This window comes from Cavia porcellus, unplaced genomic scaffold, assembly GCF_034190915.1.
Source record: "Cavia porcellus strain 051 isolate PalLab524CR breed Dunkin Hartley unplaced genomic scaffold, mCavPor4.1 scaffold_7, whole genome shotgun sequence".
Taxonomy (NCBI): domain Eukaryota; kingdom Metazoa; phylum Chordata; class Mammalia; order Rodentia; family Caviidae; genus Cavia; species Cavia porcellus.
The window spans coordinates 65,007,369-65,032,674 of NW_026947490.1; the positions used below are offsets into that span (position 1 = coordinate 65,007,369).

At 38.0% G+C, this 25,306-nt stretch overlaps 1 protein-coding gene across 12 annotated transcripts in view; it reads left to right on the top strand.

The window, feature by feature from the left end:
• Arhgap12 (Rho GTPase activating protein 12) overlaps window positions 1-25,306 on the top strand; it is a 111,943-nt gene that overhangs the window by 39,433 nt on the left and 47,204 nt on the right. For 7 of the 12 annotated variants that reach the window (XM_063253738.1, XM_063253743.1, XM_063253746.1 and 4 more), the window contains 2 exons: window positions 20,692-20,952; window positions 21,610-21,648. In XM_063253738.1, the coding sequence (XP_063109808.1) occupies window positions 20,692-20,952; window positions 21,610-21,648 (300 nt within the window). Of the gene's footprint in view, window positions 1-10,454; window positions 11,047-20,691; window positions 20,953-21,609; window positions 21,649-25,306 lie in introns of those variants that run through there. The other 5 variants (XM_063253742.1, XM_063253744.1, XM_063253745.1 and 2 more) reach the window with 2 other exon arrangements.

Genomic DNA, 25,306 nt, shown 5'->3' on the forward strand with positions numbered 1-25,306 from the left:
GGATCACATTGAATCTGTAGATTGCTTTCAGTAGTGTGGACATTTTATCAGTATCGATAGTCTCAACCCATGAAGGCTGAGATGTCTTTCTGGTTTCTGTGTGCTCCTCAGTTTTTCATCAGTGTGTTACAGTTTCTATTGTAGAAGGAAGTAAATATTTCTTTCCTCTCTTCCCTTATTCCTCAGGGTCTCACTGTGTAGTTCAGGCTGGCCTGGAACTTGCTGTCTAGGTTGGGCTGGCTTTGAGCTTCTTGCCTTAGCATCCAGAGTGCTGCGATACACTGCCATGCCTGGCTGAAGGGAATACTTTGTAGTGCAGTGAAACCTCAAATCAGTTTTCTTGGGGGACAGACTATTTTGCCTGATGTATTTCTACTAACAAGACAGGAATATCCAATATCTGTAGGCTTATTAATCTGTTTCCTAGTGGAACACACTTTTGCAGTGTAAATCATCCTGCTTTTGTTTTCCATAGCAAAATTGGTAATATTTTTGTGCTTGGATTTTTGGTAGTGTGATGTAATGTGCAAATTGCTGTCAAGTTTCTGCCCATGAGTTCATAGATTCATGTGCTTAAATCCACTCTCCAGTATTAGCAAAAGTGTAGCATATTTGAAAGATTGAGCCATTCTTTGAATAATTGGACTTTTTTGTCTTTTGATTTTGTTTTGTTTTACTTCAAGTATCAAACTCAAGGCCTTTGCCCTGAGCTACATTCATACCCCTTCTTTTACTTACTTTGAGATGATTTCACAAAGTTGCTAAATTGCCCAGGCTGGGCTTGAACTTACAATCTTCCCGCTTCAGCCTCTAAAAGTGCTGGGATTACACATGTGTGCCAATAATAGTCTATTATTTTTACCATTAGTTCTCACTATAGAATATCATATTTTTTTTTTTTTTTTTGTCTTTTTCCTTTTTATCGGTACCAGGGATCGAACTCACGACTGCCTACTTGCAAGGTAGGCACTTATGCCGCTGAGCTAAATCCCCAGCCCCTATATTTGTTAGTTTGTAGTTCGAAGGCTTTCTTGATATTACTTTTGAAGAAAAAATACTGAAAGGTGTCATTTTGCCTCACTCTTCAAATGGAAATGATGCAAAAACATCTAGTTAGCAATTTTGGTTAGATACTTGACTACTGTGCTAGTTCACCTAATATGAAAAAAATTCACCTAAACAAAAATCTTGTTTCCATTACTCTGTGAACTCAAAGGGTTTATTATTTCTGATGGTTAAAAGTGCCTTCAGATGCAGAACTTGGCCACGCTAACCTCTGAATTTGACCTCTTATTCTTGGCTTTCTAGTCTGAGCCCAGAACACACTTCCAGCCTTTATCTTTCTAGCTAGTAGCTTCTTCACGGAAAACAGTGCTCATTAAACTTGGAAGCACCTGATCCTGTCACCTAGCAGGGTGCTTTGTGTGCTGCACAACTCACTCTCCCTCCCCTTTCTGTGGGAAACAGTAATTGAGGTGATATTGATGGGACTGGGATCCTGTCCGTAACTTTAGTGGAGCGGAGAGAGAGACCTAGAGAGAGTCAGAAAAGATAGATCTAGTGCTACAATCAGAAATGTGTTTCAAGCTTATTTTAAAAAAGAAATTGGCAGGTGTGTCTTGGCAATTAGTTTTATAATCTTGCAGTGATTTTTTTTTCCCCCATGCTCTGAAGTACCAAAGTACATGTACATGTACAAAGTACACGCGTATGTATGTGTGTATGTATATACGTGTGCATGTACGGACGTGCATGTATGTATGCACACGTGTGTATGTATGTGCATGTATGTACATATATGTATATGCATGTACGTGTGTATGTATATACGTATGTGTATTTATGTATGTACGTACGTATGTGTATGTATGTATGTATGTATGTACGTACGTACGTGTGTATGTGTGTGTGTGTGTATGTATGTATGTGTTGATGCAGTTTTGAGAAAGGTGCTCACTGAGTCAGTCTGTTGCCCTGGCTGATCTTGAACGTGTGATTGTCTTGCCTTAGTCTCCGGAAGTGCTGAAATGACAGGCATGTGCCATCACCCCTAAGTCATCTGTTCTTAGTAGATACACTTTTGTAGTCTTAATCAGATTGTTTTTGTTTTACATAGCAAAATAAATTGGAAAATTAGGAACTATCAGTTGCTTGGATTTTTGGTATTATTAGGGATGTGAACCCTCTAGGACAGCAGAGAAAATGTTTGAAATTTAAACTGGCTGTGTAACGGTTGCTGTGGTCACAAGAAGTGGAGACCATAGTTCAATTGTTTGAAATACGTATTGATTACCTGCACTGTGTCAAGCATATTTTATAAAGAAAGATTAGACCTCTTCTCCAGTCTTACTGAAAGGGAAGCAACTAAAATTAAGTGAAATGATGTAGCACCTTAATGTTTTTTGTACATGGAAACATTTTACCCTGTGGTAGTAAAGATGTTTTGTTTTGTTTTTGAGACAGCCTCTTAGTGTGTGGTTCAGGCTGGCCTTGAACTCACTATGTAGCCCAGGCTGGCCTCAAACTTGTGACAGTCCTCCTGCGTGAGCCTCCCAAGTGCTCACATTACAAGCTTGTGCCCCTGTGCCTGACCCACAAAAGTGTTTTTAACTACAGCTCAAAGATATGACTACTAATACTTATGTGTGATAGGGACAATAAAGATGGTAATGGCTTGGACTTTGGAGTTACACAGCTCTGGTTATGAATCTTTGCTCAGCAGCTTCCTCATGAAGAAACATAATTAAAGAGGCTACGTAAATTTTTCTGAAATTCTTTTTCCTATCTTTAAATGGGAAAAATGGTCAAACAGCTTCGGTGAGGATTAAATAAATAGAAGTTCCTCAACTAATGCTTGGTTCATATACTCTATAAATACTCATATACTGGGGGGCTGGGGATTTAGCTCAATGGCATAAGTGCCTGCCTTGCAAGCAGGCAGTCGTGAGTTCGATCCCTGGTACCAATAAAAAAAAAATACTCGTATACTGTATACTCATATACTATATAAATTTTTTCTGTACTATATAGATACTTGTTACTTTGATTTCAGACATTCAGATAGTTATTTTTTGACATCTTCACTAAAAATAGAAGAAAGGAAAAATAGTGAAAACTTTTTTTTTAACATTTACTTATAAGAAGTATATTTAGTAGCTAATTACATGAGTGTAAAAGTTACAGAAATACAATTATATAAAGTGGTAAAGATGGAACTTAATTACTGAAGATTTGGTATTTTGTGTGAGATGATGTGAGATTATATTGTCTATGTAATTAATTTTGAGGCCCTAACAAATAGGGTGTTTGAAAATAGAATTTATAGTGTTTTCCTTATATTTCGCAAAAATTCAAACCCATCAGATGAAACAAAATTTTGAAATCCTGATGTGAACTTAAGAATTTAAGAGGACTATAACTTTTTCATACATATTTGTTAAATATTTTCATCACTTTTATTTGGAAAGAAAAACATTAACATGAAAAAAACAATAAAAACTCTTAAAGTTCAGATTTGAGTAATTTATTCTTGCATACATGTATTATATATTAAAATGGATAGGATGATACAAGCTGGGTACCTTGTATTGTCTTGAGTCCAGGGACATGATAGGGAGCAAAGAGCCTGACTTTCGTTTAATTTTTGTTGTTGTTTTTGAGACAGGGCTTCACTGTGTAGTTCAGGCTGCCTTTGAATTCACTGTGTAGCCCAGGCTGGTTTTGAGTTCATGGCGGTCGCTCTGCCTCAGCCTCCTAAGTGCTGGGATTATAGGCCTGTACTACTGTGTCCAGTGAAAGATCCTAACTTCTAACAGAAACATGCTTAGGAATCGATACTGAATACTTGGGTGGAATAGTATATTATTTCTATTGCTTTCCCTTATCTCTATAAAAAAGTTTTTATCTAAATGAACGATCCCAGTATCTGGGATTATTAGAGGGATAATAAGAATGACCAGAAACCTTGTAGCGGGGGAGTGTATCACTAAGGCTGTGTCACTATAGCAGTCAAAGAGCAGTACATTCTGTGTATTCTAGTAGGGTTAGAGTAGTGTAGGCTGTGACCTTACAGACTTACCTGGTTTAAAAACTGGTTGGCTGGTCCCAGTCTGGTCTCTAGTCTGTATTGACTTTTGTATTGTTTTAAAACTAGAGCCAAGTGTGAACATATTGTGTGTTTGATGGGACATAGGTAATTACTGGAGACAATGAATAGGACAAGATTTGAAGCTAGGAAAATCAGGGAAGGAATCAGTTGAATTGTTGAATAGTTTAATTAAAAATTATTTTGGTAATACTGAGACCTGGACTCAGGATCTTCACACTGAGCTACATCTTCAGCTTGGTCTGTCTTTCTTTCTTTCTTTCTTTCTTTTTTTTTTTTGGTATTTGGGGATCAGACTCGACCTTGCGCTTGCCAGGTAGGCACTTACGCCTCTGAGCTAAATCTCTGGCCCTCTCAGCTTCCTTTTATTTTGAGACAGGGTTTCACCAAGTTTTACTAGTCTGGGCTCAAACTTGAAGTCTTCCTGCTTTAGCCTCTGAATTGACAGGTGAAACAATTATTAAGGTTACACATTTTGTATTCAGTTTTTCTGTGTCTTTGACTTGGGTAAGGAACAAGCATATATAGTGATGTTTTAGAAATAAAATTCTCCATTTTTAAGAGAATCACTGAGGTTCTTTGTAGTAATTAAACAACTCAAATATTTTGCCCTTTAAGATTTTAAGACCTGCACATACATTTTAAAAAATTCATTGTAACTCCTTGGGAATGTAAAAGTGAAATTTAAGCTAAGTTCTGATTTTTCCCATCTCAAGATTACATTTTCTATTCATCCTTTCTGAGGTATAGATTATACAAGGAGAATTTTATTTTATTTTGAGACTGAATTTTGCTGTGTAGCATAGGCTGGTCTTTAACTTGCAGCAGTCCTCCTGCCTCAGTCTTCTGAGTGCTGGGATTAAAGGCATGTGCCACCACCTGGCTTTATAAGAATTTTAATGTTGAAATAAATTTAGTCAACTCTGCTGTTGTGTATAAAAGCAGTTAGTGTGGAAATAAATGAGCATGACTACATTTACTTATTAAAGTAGGCAGCAGGCTGATTTATACCATATTTTATCTATATACAGTAAAGAAATGCTATTAACACCCCCCCCATTTGGCCTTATTTTAGTTTTTTTGAGACAGGGTGTCACTATGTAGTTCACGCTGACCTTGAACTCAAGGCAATACTATTGCCTCAGCCTCTCACTACAGACATGTGCCACTACACCCAGCTGACATCATTTTAATAAATGTAAAAAACAATAAAATATTCAAGTACAAAATTGCAGGAGCATTGCTCTTCCGATAAGTAATGTCTGAGGTTTCTGAAACAGAAGTGTTGCCGCTGAGTGATAGTTCAGTTGATCACCTGATAAGAGCCTTCAGAGTTTACCTAAGGAAGGAACTTCCAGAGTTTCTGTGAAATTCTAGGCTGTAAAATATTTGAAAATCACATTTTCTATGTAAGAAGTCATAGTCTGTCCCTATTACAGTTACAACTTCATGTAAGATATTAAAAAGATGTACACTTGAATGGTGGATTTTTGAAATTCTTTTCTTTCTTTTTAATCCTATTCTCTATTTTAAATCATTTTTTTAAAAAAATGTTACTTTTGTATGTAAAGTATTATTTAAAGTAGAGTTTTTATGACATTTCTTGCAGCTTGATGTCTCAGTTTCTCTATTCAGGAAAGCACAATTTTAAAAATGTATTAATTGCTGTGTATCTTCCTTAGTCGTATCAGATTTTCCTTATTTTTAATTTAGTTTGAGATAATGTCTTGTTACAGATTATTTTGTTTTGAATAGGGTCTCACTGTGTAGCTCACATTGGCCTAGAACTCGTGGTGATTCTCTTGCTTCAGCTTCCCAAGAGCTGTGATTACAGGCATGCACCACCATGTCTGGCATGCTGTGTAGCTGTTAGGCTGGTTTTGAGCCCACTAAATATCCCAGGCTGGCTTTGTACTCAGCTGATATTCTCCTGCCTCATCCTCCTGAGTTTTAGGACTGTAGGCTTGTGGCTCCTTCGTTTTTTAAAATGCTTACTTTGAGAAACACTGTTAAGCACCTGTCTCACGTGGGCGATATTGCCGACCACTTGAGTAGTGTAACACATGCATATGGATTAGAATTTGTTTTATAGAGAACATTTTTAATGTTTCTTCCTTAACAGTTTTGTTAGTGTAAATTAAATGAGAATAATCTGTTTATTCAAGAACTTACTAGAAGCAGTCTGTCCTTTACATAGGAGTGTGATTTTTTGTTGTTGTTGTTACTGTTAAACTTTTTAGCTGCGTTTAAAGTCTTAAATGAGAACCGATAAATGTCAGTCAGTATTCTGGTAGTGATTATGTATAATTAGAAAAATGGTATGGTCGGGATGCTCTCAGTGACTTGATCCTACTGTATGATTATTGCTGTGTATGTAATTTTCATGTTAGCAGCATACTCAGTAAAATGGAGTATGTGGACTGAAAGTAGTGGTAGCTGCAGTTCCTTCCTGGGTGTAGCACTTTTTCTTCTGAAGGAACCGGTGTCTTTATGTCATTTTCAGTATGTTTGCTTCTCAAGAGCAGTGGTGCCTCAAAGAAAGTGCTGGGCAAGTAGTCGGTAACTTGGAATGGAGTTGAAGTCTTTGCCGCAGCTTCCCATTTATCTGCCTGGTTTCTGCTGTGAAAGTGTAGATGCTCAGCGAGAAGGAGGGAAGTAACAGGCTTGGAACCAGAGGGAGCTGACACGGGTGTCTGAGCCTTGGGCCGGGTCATGAGGTGTGTTGCGAGTGAAGCTCGTTGGTTATGCGGAGTGTTAAGTTTCGTGCTTTAGAATCTTTCCCAAACATGCGAACTGAGAACTCGTTTTGATGACAAAGAGGTTGGAGCAGTCCATGTGGAAACTAAAGACAAAGTGCAGTTATGACTGCCTGGCTGGCACTGACTGTTTATGGAGCCGGCATGTGTTTACTGATGTGTCCTTGCTTCCTGCACGTTGGGGATATGCGCAGTGTTTTATATTTCTATCGCTGGTTTGGAAAGACATGAAGAGGTGGACCAAATTGCTTTTAAACCAGCAGCTCATCTGTCTGCCCCATTTTCTCTTTTGGATTAAGAGTTTAAAGTGCGAGTGTAACTTGTTGGGAAGTAGAAAACATGTGAAGTATTAGTGTTATTTTTTTGTGTGTTCTCTTTAGAATTAAAGGGAAGTTTTATTTGAGAATTATCATAAGAGAAGGACCAGAGTCTATATCCAGAAGAATTGGAAGTAGGGACCTAGTTGGGTATGTGTACACCTGTGTTTATAGTGGTATCATTTGCGTGGCCAGAAAGGGAGGAGCAGTCTAAGTGTCGATGTACCCATGAGTGGATAAACAAATGGGATGTGTATGTAGTGGAATACCATCTAACGTGATGTAGCGTGGATCAGTCTCACAGACATCCTGCTAAGTGAAGCAAGCATGATGGGGACCCTCATGTGACTTTGTGTAAAGCAGCAACAGTAATCAGATTGGTAGGACAAAGTAGGGTGTTCAGGCGCTGGGAGGACAGATACGCGAGTCTTAGTACTGTTCTGGAGATGGATGGTGGAAAAGAGTGCAAACAGCTGACTGTACGCTTCAAAATGGTAGAAAGGTGGCTTTTATATACATTTAAACACAACTTAAGAGAATGGCATGATCCCCAGGCGGCCTCAGTTTTTGTGACTTCAGGGTGAGCTACTCAGTCAGGTAGGGCCAGGCATCTGCTCCCTGCCGTTGTGGGACGGTGCTGCGTTTTTCTACCTGTGTCCCTGACAGCGGTTTGGAGAATTTACTGGTGGGAACCAAAGCTTGTTATGTGGCTTATGGTTCTAAACTCACAGACTACGTTTCTGAATTAGAATGAAACTGAAATATCTGTGCCCTCAAACATTTCCTCCTTTTCTGTTCTAGGTTTTCCAGGTAAGCTTCGAAGTCTAATATGTATTCTGTGCCTTTGTAATTTAGCCATGGAACTTCCTAAAGATTCTTCCAAAATTATTAAATGGATAAAAAATTAATGACCCTTTTTCACAGATGTTTCATTTTTATTTTTAATCTCATGTCAAAATAAATGTGTCTCATATAGACTAAACAAAAACACAGATACAACCAAAGCAAACAAACAAACAAACAAAAAACCAGCCATGATTCTGTCACTCAGAAATAAGCTTGCAAGCCAAACACAGTGGTGCACTCCTGTAACCCCAGGACTCGAAAGGCTGAGGCTGAAGGGTTGTCATAAGTTTGAGGCCAGCCTGGGCTAAAAGTGAGTTAAAGGCCAGCCTGAGCAGGGTACTGAGACCCTAGCTAAAACAAACAAACAAACAAACAAACAAACAAACAAACAAACAAATAAATGTTACACATGAAAGATGGTCCAGCTTGGCAGGCGCAAGAGCATGAGTTCAACCCCAGTGCAAAAAAAAAAAAAGGAAAGGAAAAGATACAGAGTCTGTTCCTCCTCTCCATATGTAGTATGTGTGTGAATACATACGTTTATAGGTTTATGTTATATGTACCCATCTATTTTGGATTTTTTTTTTTATTGGTACCAGCAATCAAACTCAACAACCATGTGCTTACAAAGCAGTTGCTTATGCCGCTGAGCTAAATCCCCAAACCCCTATTTTGGATATTTTTAAAAAGATATTTAGGATTTAAGTATTTTTTACTTTGGTCTAAAATTTCCATTAAAACGGTAGAAAAATCATCTTTGTGGTAGATAGGGTTTTCAAGATCGTTAAAAAGAAGTCATCCTTGAAGCTTAAAACTACATATTTAATGTGGAGTTAACATAATACATCACCCAGGTCACTGTGTTAGGTTCTGATGTAAACTTACTAATGAATTGGTACATGAGGTAGTTTAGAAAGCCACATCATTTAGAAGTTGTATTTGTTTATAAATTCTTTTTTTTAGGTAGTGTTTTTGAAAAATTTCTTGTTTCCCAATCTTCTAAAAAACAAAGTGAAAGAATTCTCAGTTGTGAGAAAATAGTAGATAAAGGCCATTTCAGTGCATACTATAAAAGGCACACTCTGTAATTCCTTTTGTATCATTCAGGAATTGGTGCGTTTCTGATGGTGCCAGAAACCTCAACTTTTTTTTAGCAGCATGTAGTGTATGGCTTCAACAGGAAGTCACAGACACATTTTTTCATTTGTAATTCTCCTGTTAACTTCATAATCTCTGGAAATTTCAGGACAGCATTCTTTGGACACTCCCTGAACGCTGATGACAGCATTACCATTCAGGGTCCTAGGCGGCATTGTGCCAGGTCACCGCCCGCCAGGTCACTGCCTGGGCTTCGTCAGCAGGGGCTGTGTTGGGTTTGCTGTCTCAGCACAATGTCCCTTTGAAGAAGCGCGTTGGCCTTACTGGCCCACCGTGGCAGGCCTATCCGGCCGATTATTTGTGAGCTCATTAATAGCAAGGCTTCTTCTGTAAATACTGGTTTCCAGCAGCTGTCTCCTTTGCCTTTGCATTTCTTGAAATACTCTGTGGGTTGGGAAGGCAGTCTCTGAGAAGGTAGAACGTAGGACTCACTGGACTATGAAATAGGCGTTGGAAGGTGAGCTCCAGGGTAAACTGATCAGGTCAGTGATTAAAATTTGGTCTATGCTTAACTCCCAGAGGGCATGATTTATGGGAGAAACAAAAAGCTCATTTTGTAGAGTGATGGGGATGGAGCTGGGTGTGCTGCAAATCCTACAGGTTGGTGGTGTCTCATCCAGAGCTGCCTGCCATGTGGTTATGGAGCACCTGAATGTGGCAAAATAAGACCAAAGAACTGAAGTTTCAAATTGGAAAACTGGTATATTTGGTTCATTTATTAGAAAACTGGTAAGAATATTGAATAATTTTGGTATGTGAATCTACATATTCTACTGTAAGTTTGATGAAACCCAAATGTTAATCAGATACTTATAATATAGCTGGTGCACACCTACAACTGGAGCTGCATTAGAGGCTGAGGCAGGAGGATTGCAAGTTTCAGGCCAGCCTAGACAAAGCTAGGGAGACCATTTGTCAATTTCTTTGTTTTAAAACTTTTATTTATTTATTGTTCTTTGGTACATGGACTCAACTTCAGGACCTCGACCTTGCCAGGCAGGCACTGCATGGCTGAGCTAAATTCCTGGCCCTCATGTGTTAATTTCACTTATGTATGTATGTGTGTATGTATGTATAGTACTGGGAATTGAACTCACGACTATGTGCTTGCAAGGCAGGCTATACCACTGAGCTAAATCCCCAGCCCCATCATGTGTTAATTTCTAAAAAAGGCTGGGGGTACTGTTTATTGGTGAGGAGTTCCATAGCATGTATGAGGCCCTGCATTCAACTGCCTGTATTGTTTTTAAAAAAAAGTGTGTGTGAGTGTGTGTGTGTGTGTGTGTGTGTGTGTGTGTGTGTGTAATGAAAATTTAGCATCTGAGTTGAGGTGTACACTGGATTTTGAAGACTTAGTTCTAAAAGGTCCTCAGTTTTTACGTTGTTTATATGATGAAATGGTATTTTGATCCCCAGTACCGATAAAAAGGAAAAAGACAAAAAAAAAAAAAAAAAAAAAAAAAAAAAAAGAAATGGTATTTTGGTTACATTGGTCAGATAAATACACTACTGGGATCCATTTTACCTCTTTTTACATTTTTAAGTGGCTACTGGAAAATGTAAAACCATGTGTTTCTGTGCAAGCGCTTATCTACTGAGGCTATCAGAATACTGAATTCACGCACTTCACTTCCGCAGTGAAGGGTGTTTCTTTCTGTGTTATGTCAGGCAGGAGCTGTGGGTGAGGTGTCTGCACGCCCACTTTCCTTTAAAGAACCGGTTGTGCTGCTCTGGCTAAACCATTTATCGCATGCCTGGTCTCACCTCTTCTTACCCATGTGTTCAGCTTTGGTTTTGGTTGTGCTTCTGGAGAAAACTGTGCAGTCATCTCTGGACCCCTGAGCCACACCATTGGAATATTTTTGTGAGTTTTTACAATTTTGTCTCTTCTGCTTTGCTGGGCTACTGGCTTCCTAAGGACAGGGACTGTCCTATTTTTGTCTCTTGTTGAGCTCACAGTACTTAAAGATTAGTTAAATAAGTAAAGTAGAAGTATTTTATATTCTGCAGGACTTGAAGACTATGAGGATGTATTAAAAAACAAACATTAGAATTTGTAAGTTTTTATATTTCAAAATTATTAAGTAATGAGTAGTGTTTTCCCCCTAAGTTTGGCTTAAGTGAAAAACTGTCCTCTGGAAAAGTACACTTGGTACTTTTCTCAATTTTTAGTTTTGAAATTAAAACAAATTTTAGTTCTATTTTAACTGAATCTTGCCTTGTTGATAGATTATTTTTTTGTCCATTATTAAGCTGTTAATTTACCCAGTGTAAAATAGTAAATATGATGAAGCTGATCTTAAGCAACTAAATTATATGGACACAGATTTTTTTCCTGAATAAAATATAATTTTAAATATAAAATTATATTGGGGATGAGTGTATAGCTCAGTGGTAGAATCTTTGCTTAGTGTGCTCTAGACTCTGGGTTCAGTCCTCACAGAGGGAGAGACACACCCAGACAGACAGAGGGAAGGGAGAGAGACACACATATATAGAGACATAGACTGATGGAGAGACAGAGGAAATAAATAGGTTACTGTTAAGGAGATATTTTTTCTCATAAATCTGAATCAAAGACATGATTACTGACTGTAGGAATTTATGCTCCTGTATGCTGTTGAGTAAAGTAATCCTGCCTTATAAAGGTAGATACCCTGGAGTAATCTCGAAGAGCACATGTGTTTAATAGGTGCCTCTGCTCCTGCTCTCTCTAAAGTGTGTTACAGGCAGCTTTAAGATTGTGCCACAGGTTTTACTTTTTAAATATTGACAAATCTTAATCTTTTCAGTGTTAAGAAAGAAGGAGAGAATTCAGTTACAACTTAAGTTTAAGTTACCTTCTTGTCTGTATGGTTTCCCAGTTTTCCCTTTCTGTGAGTAATGGGTGAGTTACTATAGTCTATCTATAGATAAAGTGGAACAGGCCAGTTCTTTTTTTAAATATAAAATGGGGTTATGTGCAGAGGTACCAGTCCCAATTTAATTGTTAATTAATGACAGATATAGTTCAAAAATTAACTTTGGTTTTTTATTCTCCTTTTAATAGTTTTTTGAAAAATTGATTTGTTTTAGTTGATGATAGTTCATGCACAGCATTATTCTTATAAATGCTCACAATAAATTTTTACTTGAGTCCTATATTACAAGTACTTCTTGTTGCCTAGTGTTTTAGCATTTCTTTTTGCTCGCAGAGTAAGAAGCTACTTGTGCTCAGTACTTGAAGTCTTTATGTTTCTTATGATAAAATTTATTGGACCAGGAGAGCAGTTTGCCTTAGGATTTTTTTCATTGTTTTTTCAACAATGGTGATCGAAATAGTGTTAAGTACATAGGGTCTTTAAAAATACAGATTTTGAGATATGACCTAAGAACTTATTTTGGTGAACGTGGGCTGCATTGTGATAATTGTCATGTGTGTGTGTAACAGACTTTGACTTGCCCACTCCTCTTGTTCTCTGTCTCCCCTCTTGTCTGAGGTCTCCCTTCTGTCTTGAGTCCCTCCCCCTCGCCCAGTCCCCAATTCCCCATGAGGAGCAGGCTGTCGTCCTAAGTCTGACTTGCTTTAATGTCATGATCTTCACTTCGTTTTTCTGCAATGATGTGATTTTGTTTTTTGTGACCAAAAACTCCACTGTGTATAGAGACCATACTTTCTTATCTGTCCATCTGTTGGCAGATACTTAGGATGATTCCATAGTTTGCTTGTTGTGATTTTATGTATGTATGTATGTATATTGTGCCACAGTAAACATGAGTATGGCTATGCAGATATTTCTATAGTATGTTTTTTCCTTTTTTTTGAGAGAGAGAGAGAGTGTCTTGCTGTGTGGTTCAGGGTGGCCTTGAACTCACAGGCATCCTCCTGCTTCAGCCTCCCAAGTGCATGAACCACCACACTGGGCAGTAAGCTGACTTTTAGTTCTGTAGTATTGGTGTAGCTGGATCATATGGTAGTTCCAGTTTTAGTCTTTGGAAGTCTTAGTACTGACTTGCATAGTGGTTGTATCAATTTACATTTTCACTAGCAGTGCAGAAGGGTTCTTTATCCCTGTGTATCCTCGCTAACATTTATTATTATTGTGTTCTTGATGATAAACCCCCCCTCCTTTTTTTTTGTCTTTTTGAGACAGGGTCTCACTATACAGTTCAGATTGGCCTTGAGCTCACTTTGTAGCCCAGGCTGGTCTCGAACTTGCAAGGATCCTCCTGCCTCAGCCTCCCGAGTGCTGGGATTACAGCCACCACGTCCGGCGATAAACCCTTTTGACCAAAGTGAGATAGAGCTCATTGTAGTTTTGATTTACATTTTTTTGATGGCTAAAGATGTTAAACATTTTTTCACATATTATTGGTTGTTTGTACTTCTTTTTTTTTTTCCAGACAGGGTCTCACTATGTAGTTCAGGTTGGTCTTGAATTTGCCATAATCCTCCTGCCTCAGCCTCCTGACTGCCCCAGTTACAGCAAGAGCCAGCACACCTGACTGTACTTTTGAGGTGTCTGTTCAGTTCATTTGCCTATTTATTGATTCGGTTTTTTTTTTTTGTTTTTTTTTTTTTTTGGTATTATTTTTTAGTCTTTACTTACTTTGGATTTTAATCCTTTGTTCGAAAAGTATTCACCAAGGATTCTCTCCCATGCTATGGGCTTTTATCGCTTGTTTTCATTACTGTGCAGAAGCTTTTTACCTTGATGTAGGACCATGTGTGGATTCTTGTTATTTCCTGTGCTGAATGTTGTCCTACTCAGGAAGTGGCTGTGCCTATAATCCCCGCCTCCTCCTTCATAGCAGTTTCAAAGTTTCAGTCTTAACGTTGAGGTCTTTGATCCACTTTGAGTTTATTTTTATACTGGATAAGAGATCTAGTTTCAGTCTTCTGTGAATGGATATTTATTTTTCCAACACTGTTAAAACAGACTGTCTTCTCCTTAATGTGTGTCTTTGGCAGCTTTGTTAAAATCAGATGGTTCTAGTTGTGTGGGTTTGTTTCTATGTCCACTGCTCTACACATTGGTTTTTGTGTCTGTTTCTATGCCAGTAGCAGGCTATTTTTGTAATTGTGTGGCTCAAGAATTTTAATAAGCACAGATGATTCTGATACGTGATTCATTGATTGCCTCAAAGAAACATTATGTTGTATTAAAACCATTGTTGTCTCTCCTGGTTTTCTTTTTGGATTTTCAGTATAGGATCTCAGTTCTCATTATATAGTTCAAGTTGTCTTCAACTTACTATGCAGCCCAGGCTGGCCTCAAACTTGTGGTGATCCTCCTGCCTAGCCTCCTGAGTGCTGGGATTACAGGTGGGCAGCACCAGACCTGGCTATCATAGTTTGAAGATAGTATTCTTAGCCTTTTCAAAATTGACCTAGCATTAATAGACTATGAATTATTCCTGTGTTGTTAGATTTTAATTGATGATAATAACTATCTTGGTTACTTTTTTTGTTAAGGAAGGAAAGCTTTATTTAGCTCACAGTTTGTGGAGATTTCTGTCCATAATCAGCTGGTTCCAAGGCAGGGTGCTGTGGCAGAGAGGGGCAGCTATTTGTGGCTGCCAGTGGCAGATACCAAAAGCCACCAGAGCAAAAAGGGGAGGAACGTGGGAGAAGACTTTCTGTCCCTTGGATTGTAGGTAGGCTACACTCCCTTGTGTGTAGCACTCACACCCATGGTCCCAACCTGGACCATGAATCAGTCACAGACTCTGGAAGCCTGCCCCTGGAGAACATCCAGACACAGACCATAAGAGTAGATAACACTAGAGCAAACAGCTTTGTTAGGAAGGCATTTTTCTATAACTAGAATTTTTTTCCCCTTTGCCAAGGATTCTGAAAATACTTTTAGAAGTTTTTTAACCATATTCCAAACTGTTTTCTCCAGAGAGTCTAGTAAAGTTACCAGTAGCAAGCCAGTTGTTGTATATTACCTTCCACCAGCAGTTAGTGTGTTCATTTAAAAAAAAAAAATGTATTTCTGGTGTGCAAAACAAAACAGTGCATTTTTCCTTAAACATTCCTTGTCATTACTACTTGTTTTGTACACATGTAAAAAGTTTGCTGTTGTATACTGAAATTTTTTTTATTAAGAATTTATATTTTTAGGAATTCTGCAGGAAAGTTGTTGATTTGTGAGTGGTATTTCTCTGGAATTTCTGAATCATTTGAGTAGTTGGTAATAAACATACATGCTTTTAGAGATTAAAATGCATACTACCCAAAATAATGGGTCTTGTCCACACTTTGAAAATGAAAATTTAAGATGATTTTAATTATGAGATTAGTTCATAACATAGGGTTCTTATTTCTATTAGAAATATTTCTAACAACAGATGAGTAGTATTTCAAATGAACACCTGTGAAAAAATTCATTAGCACCAGTGTGAGGAAGTTTTACTTATTGTCAGTAAATCTTTTCTATTTGCACTTCTACTTAGGCTTGCTGTTGAATGTCTAGATTTTTTCACAGATGTATTTCTTGGTTTATCAGTTTAGAAAATTCATTGATTTACATAATTATTTTCATTTCTTGCATTATTCCCAGTGGTTTTGTTTGTTTTTTGAGACTGGGTCTCCCAAAGTTCTACCTTGCTTTTTGCCTCAGCTTATGGAGAGTTAGGATTACAGGCCCATACCAATGCAAGCAGCCCCCAAATGTTATTTTAAATAATAAAGTACTCTGTCCTGGCCACTCAGCATCAGGAGGGGTGGCCTCTAGATTTTGGTCTCACTAGTCTGATTTCTGAAAACCGTCTACAGGCAAAGCTGTGGGAGTGAGGGTTCACTCTCAGGAATCTGAGTCCTCGGATGTGTTACACAGTGCCTGAAAATATTGTATTTTATTTGCTTTTGTAGTTGTTTCTGGCAGGGAAGTAATTTCATCTCCTCATGTATGTCAGTTTAATCACTTAATTGCTGAATTGGTCATTTTGGAGCTCCTATGCTGAAATCTTTGGATTTGATACTGTTGCCTTCTCTTTTTTAGGAGCTTTCCCTCTCCCTGACTTACAGGCTGGCCTTTCCCTGGTAGGCCTATTTCTGATTCTCTTTTCTGCTGCCCTCACTAGATCCTTTTTCTTTGGTCCCTTAAGCGTATGGACTGCAGTGATAATTATAACAATAAAAGTTACTGTGCTGCTTAGCAGTGTAGTAAAACCCTCCCTCAAAATTAAAATAGCAGAAGGTAGGATGAAGGCCCGGTCAGTCTCCAGCACCCCTCCCAAAGTTACTGTGTTAGACCATGCGCTGAGTTTAGTCCTGCCCCTCCCAGAATCCAGGGTCTTGCCCATGCTAAGCCAGCATTCCACCACTGAGCCATAACCCCAGAACCTTACTTTCATTCATAGAACAATTATTCATATTTTCTTCCTCCTCTCATTCGGCATGCTCTTTTTAAATTATGGGCCCCATCTATATCCTGATAACTTTTACATTTATATTTTTAGCCTTAATTTCTATACTGAGCCACAATCTGTATATCCAACAATCTGAGCATTTCTACTTGGATTTTTTAAAAAAGGGTTTATATCTTAGTAGAACTCTTCTGTCCCTGTTTCCATACTGTTTTTTATCTTGACTTAATTCATATTAAACACACACACACAGACACAGGAAAACAAGCCATATTTCACATAAACAAATAATACAATCTGCATGTTAATTTAACCCTCTGAATTATTTCTTGGCTCTTGCTTATCCATTCCTACCAGTTTGCTCTGTTGATCGTCTGTATATACTGTTTACCAATCCAAATGCCTAGCTGATCGTGTCCCTCCAGATTCTGAATTTCTTCAAGTCCACATGGGAATGTACTTCCTGACTTAAAGTCTGAGTAGTTTCCTAAGAGCTGCTGGATAACATCTGTGCGCTGTATCATGGTATACAGGCTCTCTTTGTTGTGGCTTGTGTTTCCTTAGATCTTTCTTTTCTGACTGTACCATGCTGCTTCCCAATTTTACCTGGCTAACTCCTATTTATTTGTTTCAGAGGTCTCTTGTTTCCAGGCCTCTTCCTTTTGGCACTCATAATGTTCTAGCAAATGACAGATTTTTTATCTTCTAGATATTTATGGGCTTAACGCCTTATTCATAAGTCCCAGTGTATTGTTTGGGACTTCATGTATAGTACAAAATAGAGTTTATAGTACAAAATAAGCAGTGATGCTTGCATCTTTAGTATCATTCTTGACTTAAAGTGCTTATCTGCCTTAAATGTGATGCTTAAGTGTTTATAACTTTTAAAAGTCAAATTAAAGAAGTGTCACCTATCCTAACTCGATAGATCTTCTATCCAGAATCTGCGTTGAATTTTATCAAATGTTTGCTTTGATGTCTGTGGAGTAGATTTCCTAAAGACAGTCTTTCTTAACAGCTCTGTTCTTCAGTATTTATTTAATGTGTTGTTGGATTTGATTGGTTATATTTTATTTAGGATACTTTTCATCTGTATTTACGAATGAAACAGCTGCAGTATTCATTCTTTTAGTTCTTTGCTGCTTTTGTTTCAGAATCGTTCTGACCTTCAGGCCGGTGAAGTGCTTCAGTTTTCATTTGGAATAACTGCGTAAATTTGAGCTGTTTAGCTGTTAGGAAGCAGTTGTTTCTTAAAGATGGAGTAGTATTTGTCTACAATTTAAAAAATGGCTATATCTTGGCATTTTGTTTTCTTGGAGTTTCAGTTTTTCTTGGGAGTTTCAGTCAACATTCATGAATAAAGTTAGGAATCCTTTGATACTTGTTGAGTAAACAGTCTCTAGATAAAGCTTTGAAAAAGGACATATTATACAGAATTGTTTACCTTAACAGAATTCGTTTTTGTCAGAAACCATTGTTATGGCTACTTTACCGGGATGTGAAAGTAGTCCATTAGAGAAATAAATGGCTATTTGTCTCTATGAATACATCTTCATGAAAATATGTGTTTGGTGTAATAGTCTAAATTTGAAACTTTTTTTTTTTTTTTAGAAAAACAGTAATTCACATTATTTAATTCAGTGCTTGCATAACCATTAAGTGTAAAAAGATAAATGCTAAACATTTTACAGCCATGTATGTGCTTTGGATTTTTACTGTTTTCTCTTTTAAAGTTTGTTCTGTGATTCACACTCTTTAAAATGTCCTTAGTGACACGTAGCTATAACCTTCGCACTCCAGAGACTGAGGCTGGAGATTGCTATGAGTTTAAGGCCAGCCTGTGCTACATAGTGAGTTCAGGGTAACCTGAATGGCACAATAAGACCTTGGTTCTAAAAAAAAAAAAAAAGTATTTTATACACCAATGCTTTTTGTGTGTGTGTGAGGGTCTTTTTGAGAGAGGGTCTCCTTGTGCAGTTCAGGCTGGCCATGGGCTGGCTCCCTTTGTGGCCCAGGCTGGTGTCGAACGCACAGCAGTCCTCCAGCCTCAGCCTTCTGAGTGCTGGGATAACAGGTGTGTGCCACCACATCTGGTTTAACCAGTTACTAATTTCAATTACTATATTTCCATGCATGTTTCCCTTGTAAAATTGAATCTTCCTTCCCTTTTCTTACCTCCATCTGTCTCTGTCTCTGACTGTCTCTCTCTTTTTTTTCTGTCTGTCTGTCTCTCTCTTTCTCTCTGTCTCTCTCTCCTCTCTTTCTCATCTTTTTGAGATAGGGTTTCATTGTGTAGTTCAAGCTGGCCTTGAATTCACTTTTGCAACCTAAGCTGGCCTTAAACTCACAGCGATCCTCTTCTCTCAGCCTCCCTACTGCTGGGATTACAGGCATGTACCACTACGCCAGGCATATTTTTCTTCTTAAATAATTTATAAACACATGTTAGTGGAGTATATTGTGATACTCAGATACTTAGATTGTGCCCTGATCTACCTGTGGCTCATATCTACCTAACTTCCTCGCCCTTTGACTCCACATCCTTTCTAGTCCCTGGTAACCACTTTTTACTTTCAGCTTGATAGTGTTTTCAGTTTCTACCTATGAGAAAATGACATGTTTGGCTTTCTATGTCTTTCTGTGTTATTTTTCTTAACGTATTGTAAATCAAATTCCAACAGCACAATAAAAGGATTTTTTTTTTTTTACCGTGATCAGTAGGTTTCATTCCAGGGATACAAGGATGGGTCAACATATGCCAGTCAGTAAGTATAGTAACATAAACTGTGAAAGTTAAAATACAGTGTTTTAAGCACTTAGGAAACTCTGGATGACAAAAGTAGTTGAACATCAGAATGTAGCCCTAGGATTTACGTCAAAAAGTAGTGGCTCTCATCTAGGGCCCTTTTGTTCCCTAGAAATTACTTGGCAATGTCTGGAGGCTTTTCAGAACCGATGTGCATATGCGTGTGTGTGTGGTGTGTGTGCATGCACGCCCTGCTGTCAAGGAGGCAGGGGCTGGAGCGTGCAGGTGAACACCCCACAGCACACAGGACAGCCCTCACAACAAAGAAGGATCTGTGTCAGATCCGTGGTGCTGAGTCTGAGAAGCTCTGTTGTTAAAGAGAGATATGTACAGAAATAGAAATAATGAGCAGTTCTCAAATGTAAAGTTTTTTCCTTTAGCAACTGTAATTTTGAAAACAATTCAATTTTCAGTGTCCTTATGCAGTGCCTGAAGAGTATTTTGCTCATTACTGACATCTAGTGAGACATTTGAAAATAAAAACTAGGTTAAGATTAAACGTAGATAAATCACCTAGTTACTACTAATTATTTTACCACTGCTAAAATTTCATAAAAAAAGTAGTAGATACTAATTTGTTTGAGGGTATGGAGAAAGCATAGAATCTAGTAAATTTTTAGTTTATTCTTTTTATGTTTCACTTGATTTAATGTTACATCTGAGAATATAAAAATTTTCGTTTTGAAAAAACTATTTTGATAGTTTTTTGAATAAAAACTGAGCCATCCATGTGTAAGACTTTTTATATTTTAAAAAATTACCTGAAATAATAGAATTTTAGAGCCAAAGACCACCTTGGTGGTTTAGTTCAATTCCTCCATTTATAGAGTTAGAAATTCATTTTTAGAGAGGTGACACAATCAACCAGTGTCATGCAAACTTACACTTTCAAGTCTTGAACTAGAACCCTCAGCTCCTGGGTGAGTATTATTTTAGGGTGGAAGGTAGTGTTTAATACACTTGGTTCATTTTCATTCCAACTATGAATATTAAAGTTTAAATAACTTTTTAAGTATGTGTTTCTTTAGAATATCATATGTATGTAAACATTACATAGCATCTGTTTTCCTTGGAATATATATGGTTTTTGTTTGTTTTTTTTAGAATGCTTTGACATGTGTTTCTTTTTAAAATTCTTTGTCCTTCCTCCTCTTTGTTTTGCTCAGTGCTAGGGCTCAAATCCAGGACCTGGTGTGTGCCAAGCAAATGCTGTACCCAGTGAGCCATACCCCATCCTTGTTAGTTTTCTGTTTTTAAGTGGATTAATTGATATGTTTGTACATTTCTGATTTCATTTTAATTTGCAAATGTGCCATTTTAAGTATGAAATTTAAAATTTTTATTTCACAGGCAACTACACCACCAAATCAAGGAAGGCCAGATTCTCCTGTGTATGCCAACCTACAAGAACTGAAAATATCCCAGTCCGCTCTCCCCCCACTTCCTGGGAGTCCCGCAATTCAGATTAATGGAGAATGGGAAACTCATAAAGATAGTTTGGGGCGTTGTTACTACTATAACCGAGGAACACAGGAAAGAACTTGGAAACCACCCCGATGGACCCGGGATGCAAGTATAAGCAAAGATTTCCACAGTCAAGGAGATCAAGAGGTATGAGTTACTAAGGAATCAACCAGTGAGTTTTCCAGTTTTTATTAGTTTCATTATTCAGAAACAGAAATACTGAGTATCTTTTCTTGGTATCAACACAATAAAGCACTTGACTCTGAGATACCATATTAACAATTCTTTCCATGCTTTATTATGCTAATGCTAATCTCTCGTGGACAGTAGCTAACCTTGCAGTATGCCTACTAGTTCCTGAACTGGATCAAAGCCTACTGCCTGTGCTTTCCTTTGTGTATTAAAAGACACTAACTTTATGCATAAACCAATGTTATTTACAAAAAATACATGTTTTGTGACCCATAGAAATAATAGAAACAATGTCCTTCGTTGATTTGGTAAAGCTGTCTAGCACCTCAGTTTTGTCTTTTTGTCAGTGGTAAAGGGTCACATTATATTTCTTTGTAAGGGAAGTAATGTGCATACTGTTTTCTCCCTTTTAGTTTTACCTTTTCTCACACCTCTTGCATGGTGGTGTAGAGAAAGGACAAATGATACCTTGAAAACTACTCACTTTGTAGTCTGATGAGTAGCCTTGGAACTGCTGAGATACGTGGGGGGGGGGTGGGAAGGGAGTGACAAGATTAGTAGAATGGAGTGAAATCTTGCTGTTTCATAACCTGGAGTCTTTGTACCTGCCAGAGACATCATGAGCCAGTTAGCATGAGCTGGCGAAATCAGGTAACACATCCTGCTTCTAGCAGAGTCTAAAATCTTTTTATAGTTAATAATTTCCCTTCTTGTCCTGTTTTCCACTTGGCTATTTATAGCTTTGGTTTGGTGTTAACTTATGCTTTTACTTTACTTTAAGAAAGAGAGAAAATGCTCATGCGTAATTCAAGTAAGAAAGGTTCGAAGGAAGATTTGAAAACAAACTGTCCAGGTAAAATCTTATAATTTGGGAGAATGAAAGAAAAAGCAGAACAACAGACTAATAAAAAATTTAAAAGTGTACACAGAAACCTTTAACGTACATGTTTCTTAGCTTTCTTTTTTTTCAGTAAATAGATGAGAGTGTTTTGTCTATCAAGGTCTCCGCTTTTATTTCTAGTCTCTGTAAGTTGTATAAAAATTATTTTCAGTGGCTGGAGTGCATCTTCATGGCATGTGGGAGGTAACATTGAGAATGTGTGTATGCGTGTGAAATTGTTGCTGTTGTACCTTCATATTTAATATATTGAAGGCCTGGATATACAATTCTAAGTTGGAGGTGATATTCTAGGTTACAAAGCATTTTGGACTTCATTTGATAGGGAATCTAGGTTAGGTGCTTGCTTAGGAGTCTCCCAAGATCAGAACCTTTCAATCTTCTCATGTGAACTGATCACAGTGTCCATAGAGGTCTTTAACTCTTCTCCTGGGAGGTTAAAGGGTGCCAGGATCTTGCTTCATTTTGCAGATGGTCTCCTAGTCTCCCCTCTCTGTGGTGCTTGCGTCCTAATTATGTTGTGTCTTAACTGAGGATGTTACTGTTTTGACCCTTTGGAGGGAATAAACTCCCATACTTCTGCTGGGATATAGGTTACATGCCAAGTGGCCAGGCATAAAATGATTCTGCACTTCGAGTCTTCTTTGTTGTAGTACCCTGCTTTCTCCTCCCAGTTAGACACCTAATGCTGTCAGTTCCTGAGCCATTTGCGGATCCTGTTCTGTCAGCTTGCTGGGTTTTATCCGCCCTTGGTCCCCTTCCTCTGCCAGTTTAGATTTCTCTTTCCTGTGCATGTACAGTTGAGATTTTTGTTCATGTGCCAAACTGTTACCTGTCTTTCTTTATGAGCTTACAAATTTTAGGCAAGTTTCATTCATTATTACTATTTTAGTGGTGCCCGAGGGGACTGGGCCTTAACTTTCAAGAACATTTGATAACATTTGGAGACTGTGATCATCACAAGGAGGAGTATACTGCTGGCAGCTAGTGGCTGGAGAAGCTCTGAATGGCAGCAAATGTGTTGGCTGTCCACAGTGAGATTGTGTGGCCCTCAGTTTCAGTGGTGCTGTGTCATTGAGACGTGTCAACATGCCTGTTTGTCAGAGCCTGTTAGTTCCCTCTTGCTCCTTAAAACTGTGCGAAAACTGTATGTGTTGTGCTTCTGCTGTTACATATTTCTATTTTATCTCCCTTACTGTCATTGTGCTTCATTTCTTCATACTTTCTTCTGTCTTGAGCATGTGCTTTTAAATTATCCTATGAGTGTCTGTTGATGATAGAATCTTTTGTCTGGAAATTTGTTTTGTTTCTATTTTTGAAGAATATTTAATAGAGCTGTAGTTTCAAGTTTTTTAATTCTAATTCATTAAAGATTTTACGTATACATTTCCTGGCTTTCACTATTGATGCTGAAAGTCTTGCTATCAGGCTGATTATATTTTCATTAAGAGTAGTTTGCCTTTTATTGGTAATAGCTTTTAAAATCTTGTGTCTGGTTTCACTGTGAGACCTCATCTCTTTTTTGGGGGGGAGGGCGATAACCAAGGGTTGAATTTAAGACCTCGCACTTGCCAGGCAGGTGCTGCCTTCTAATTTCATTCTGATGTAACTGCCGACAATATCTGTTTCATTCCTGCCAGGTGGGTATTGTTTAGTAAGTTGGAATTTGAGGAGTCTTTTTATCAGTTCTGCCACATTTTTAGGCATTTTCTGTGTGTGCCCCCATTTTTCTTCTTATTCTGGAACTTTGGTTAGATGAATGTTAAATGTGCTCACTCTGTCTGTCTGTGCCTCATTCTCCATATTTCCAGAACTCTCGTCTGTTATTTTTTCCCCCTCTTTATTTACCTTTCTTTCTTTACTTAAATTTTTTTTAAAATTTAAAATTTAGTTTTGGGCTGAGGATTTAGTTCAGCAGCACAACCACCTGCCTGGCAAGCACAAGATCATGAGTTTGATACTCAGTACCATTAAAAAATAAAGTAAATGAAAATTTATTTTTTGTCAGTACGTTTGCAGTAAACAATAATTACATGTATTAAGCCAATACTTAAATATTTTAAAAACTATCCTTAAACATTTACAGTGTTATTTTTACTTCACCTTTATTTTTTGCAGGCCACCTGGATAGTAATAATTTTTACTTTGTGAATACAGTCTTACTGTGTAAGAGTCCCCTTTTTTGTCCCAATTGGAGAAGCTTTCTGTGTTTTCTAGTATAGAATAAAGGGTCTTACACATGCTCTCTGGACATAATTCTTGCAGGTAGACCCCAGCCCCAAATTGTGGGTTATCCTTTTAGATTTCGAGCTGTGGTAGTCCTGAGTCTCACTCCCCAAAACTTCTTCATGGCCTTGACAACTGGTGTTGTGGTTTGGGGTTGAGCAAGGAGAAATCTGATCTTTTGATTCTGCTTAACTCTCTGAAACCTTGCTTCTATTTACTTTTTGACCCTTGAGCATTTCTTCAGGGAATGCCTATTCACTGAGGATATTTTTTAAAACAATGAGTGCAGTATTTTCAGTGGCTTTACCGGGGTGTTGATGGGTGGCACTGAGCGTGTGTGCTAGCTCCCTCATGCTTCCCCAAGGGTGTGTCTGCTGCAGAGTAGTCACAGCTACTATGCCGCCCCTTGTGGAGTGGGGCTGCTTAGTGGAGAGCGGCTGACATTTGGAGAGTGTTTCCCCGGATACTTCCAGTTCGTGTGTGACTGTTAAACTACGCTTTGCCAGCAGCAGGTACCACGATCTTATTGTCAGTTCTTGTTCTGTAAGACATACCAAGATATTGGAGGTTACTCTGTGCCATGAAAAAAGAATATTTCATGGCACAAAATTGGGAAGTTATGATGACTACTTTGTCAACTAGAAAGTTGTATTCAAGAAATAACCGATTTAGTGATTTTTATTCCTTAAGTTTGCTGTTAGATTAAAGTATTTTTTCAGTTTCTAAACGATTTTATTATATTCCCCTGTCACCTTATGGTGGTAGAAAATAGTCTGCTTGAGTAAGGGTTTTTTTTTTTTTTTTGGTACCAGGAATAAACTCAGGATCTTGTGCTTGCCAGACAGTGCTGTGTGAGTAAGGTTTAACTGCAGAAACCGTTTAAAGGTGACGGAAAGGATCATTGCAGCAGAGTGTTTAATAAATAGCTGTCAGATGAATTAAGTTTAAGCGTGGTAAGAAGATTGCTACTTGGTTACATTATGATGCCTTTTGGTTATTAATATGCATCAAAAATTGTTAAGTTTTCACAATCTTTAATTTGCTTTTCTTCTGTGTTTTGAGTTTCTTTCCTTTTCTTTAAAGACCCTGCCACTGTCCCCCTTCCCAAGTTTTTAAGAGACAGGGTCTTGCTGTGTATTCAGGGTGGCCTTGAACTGAGGCAGTCTCCCTGCCTCATCCTCTAAA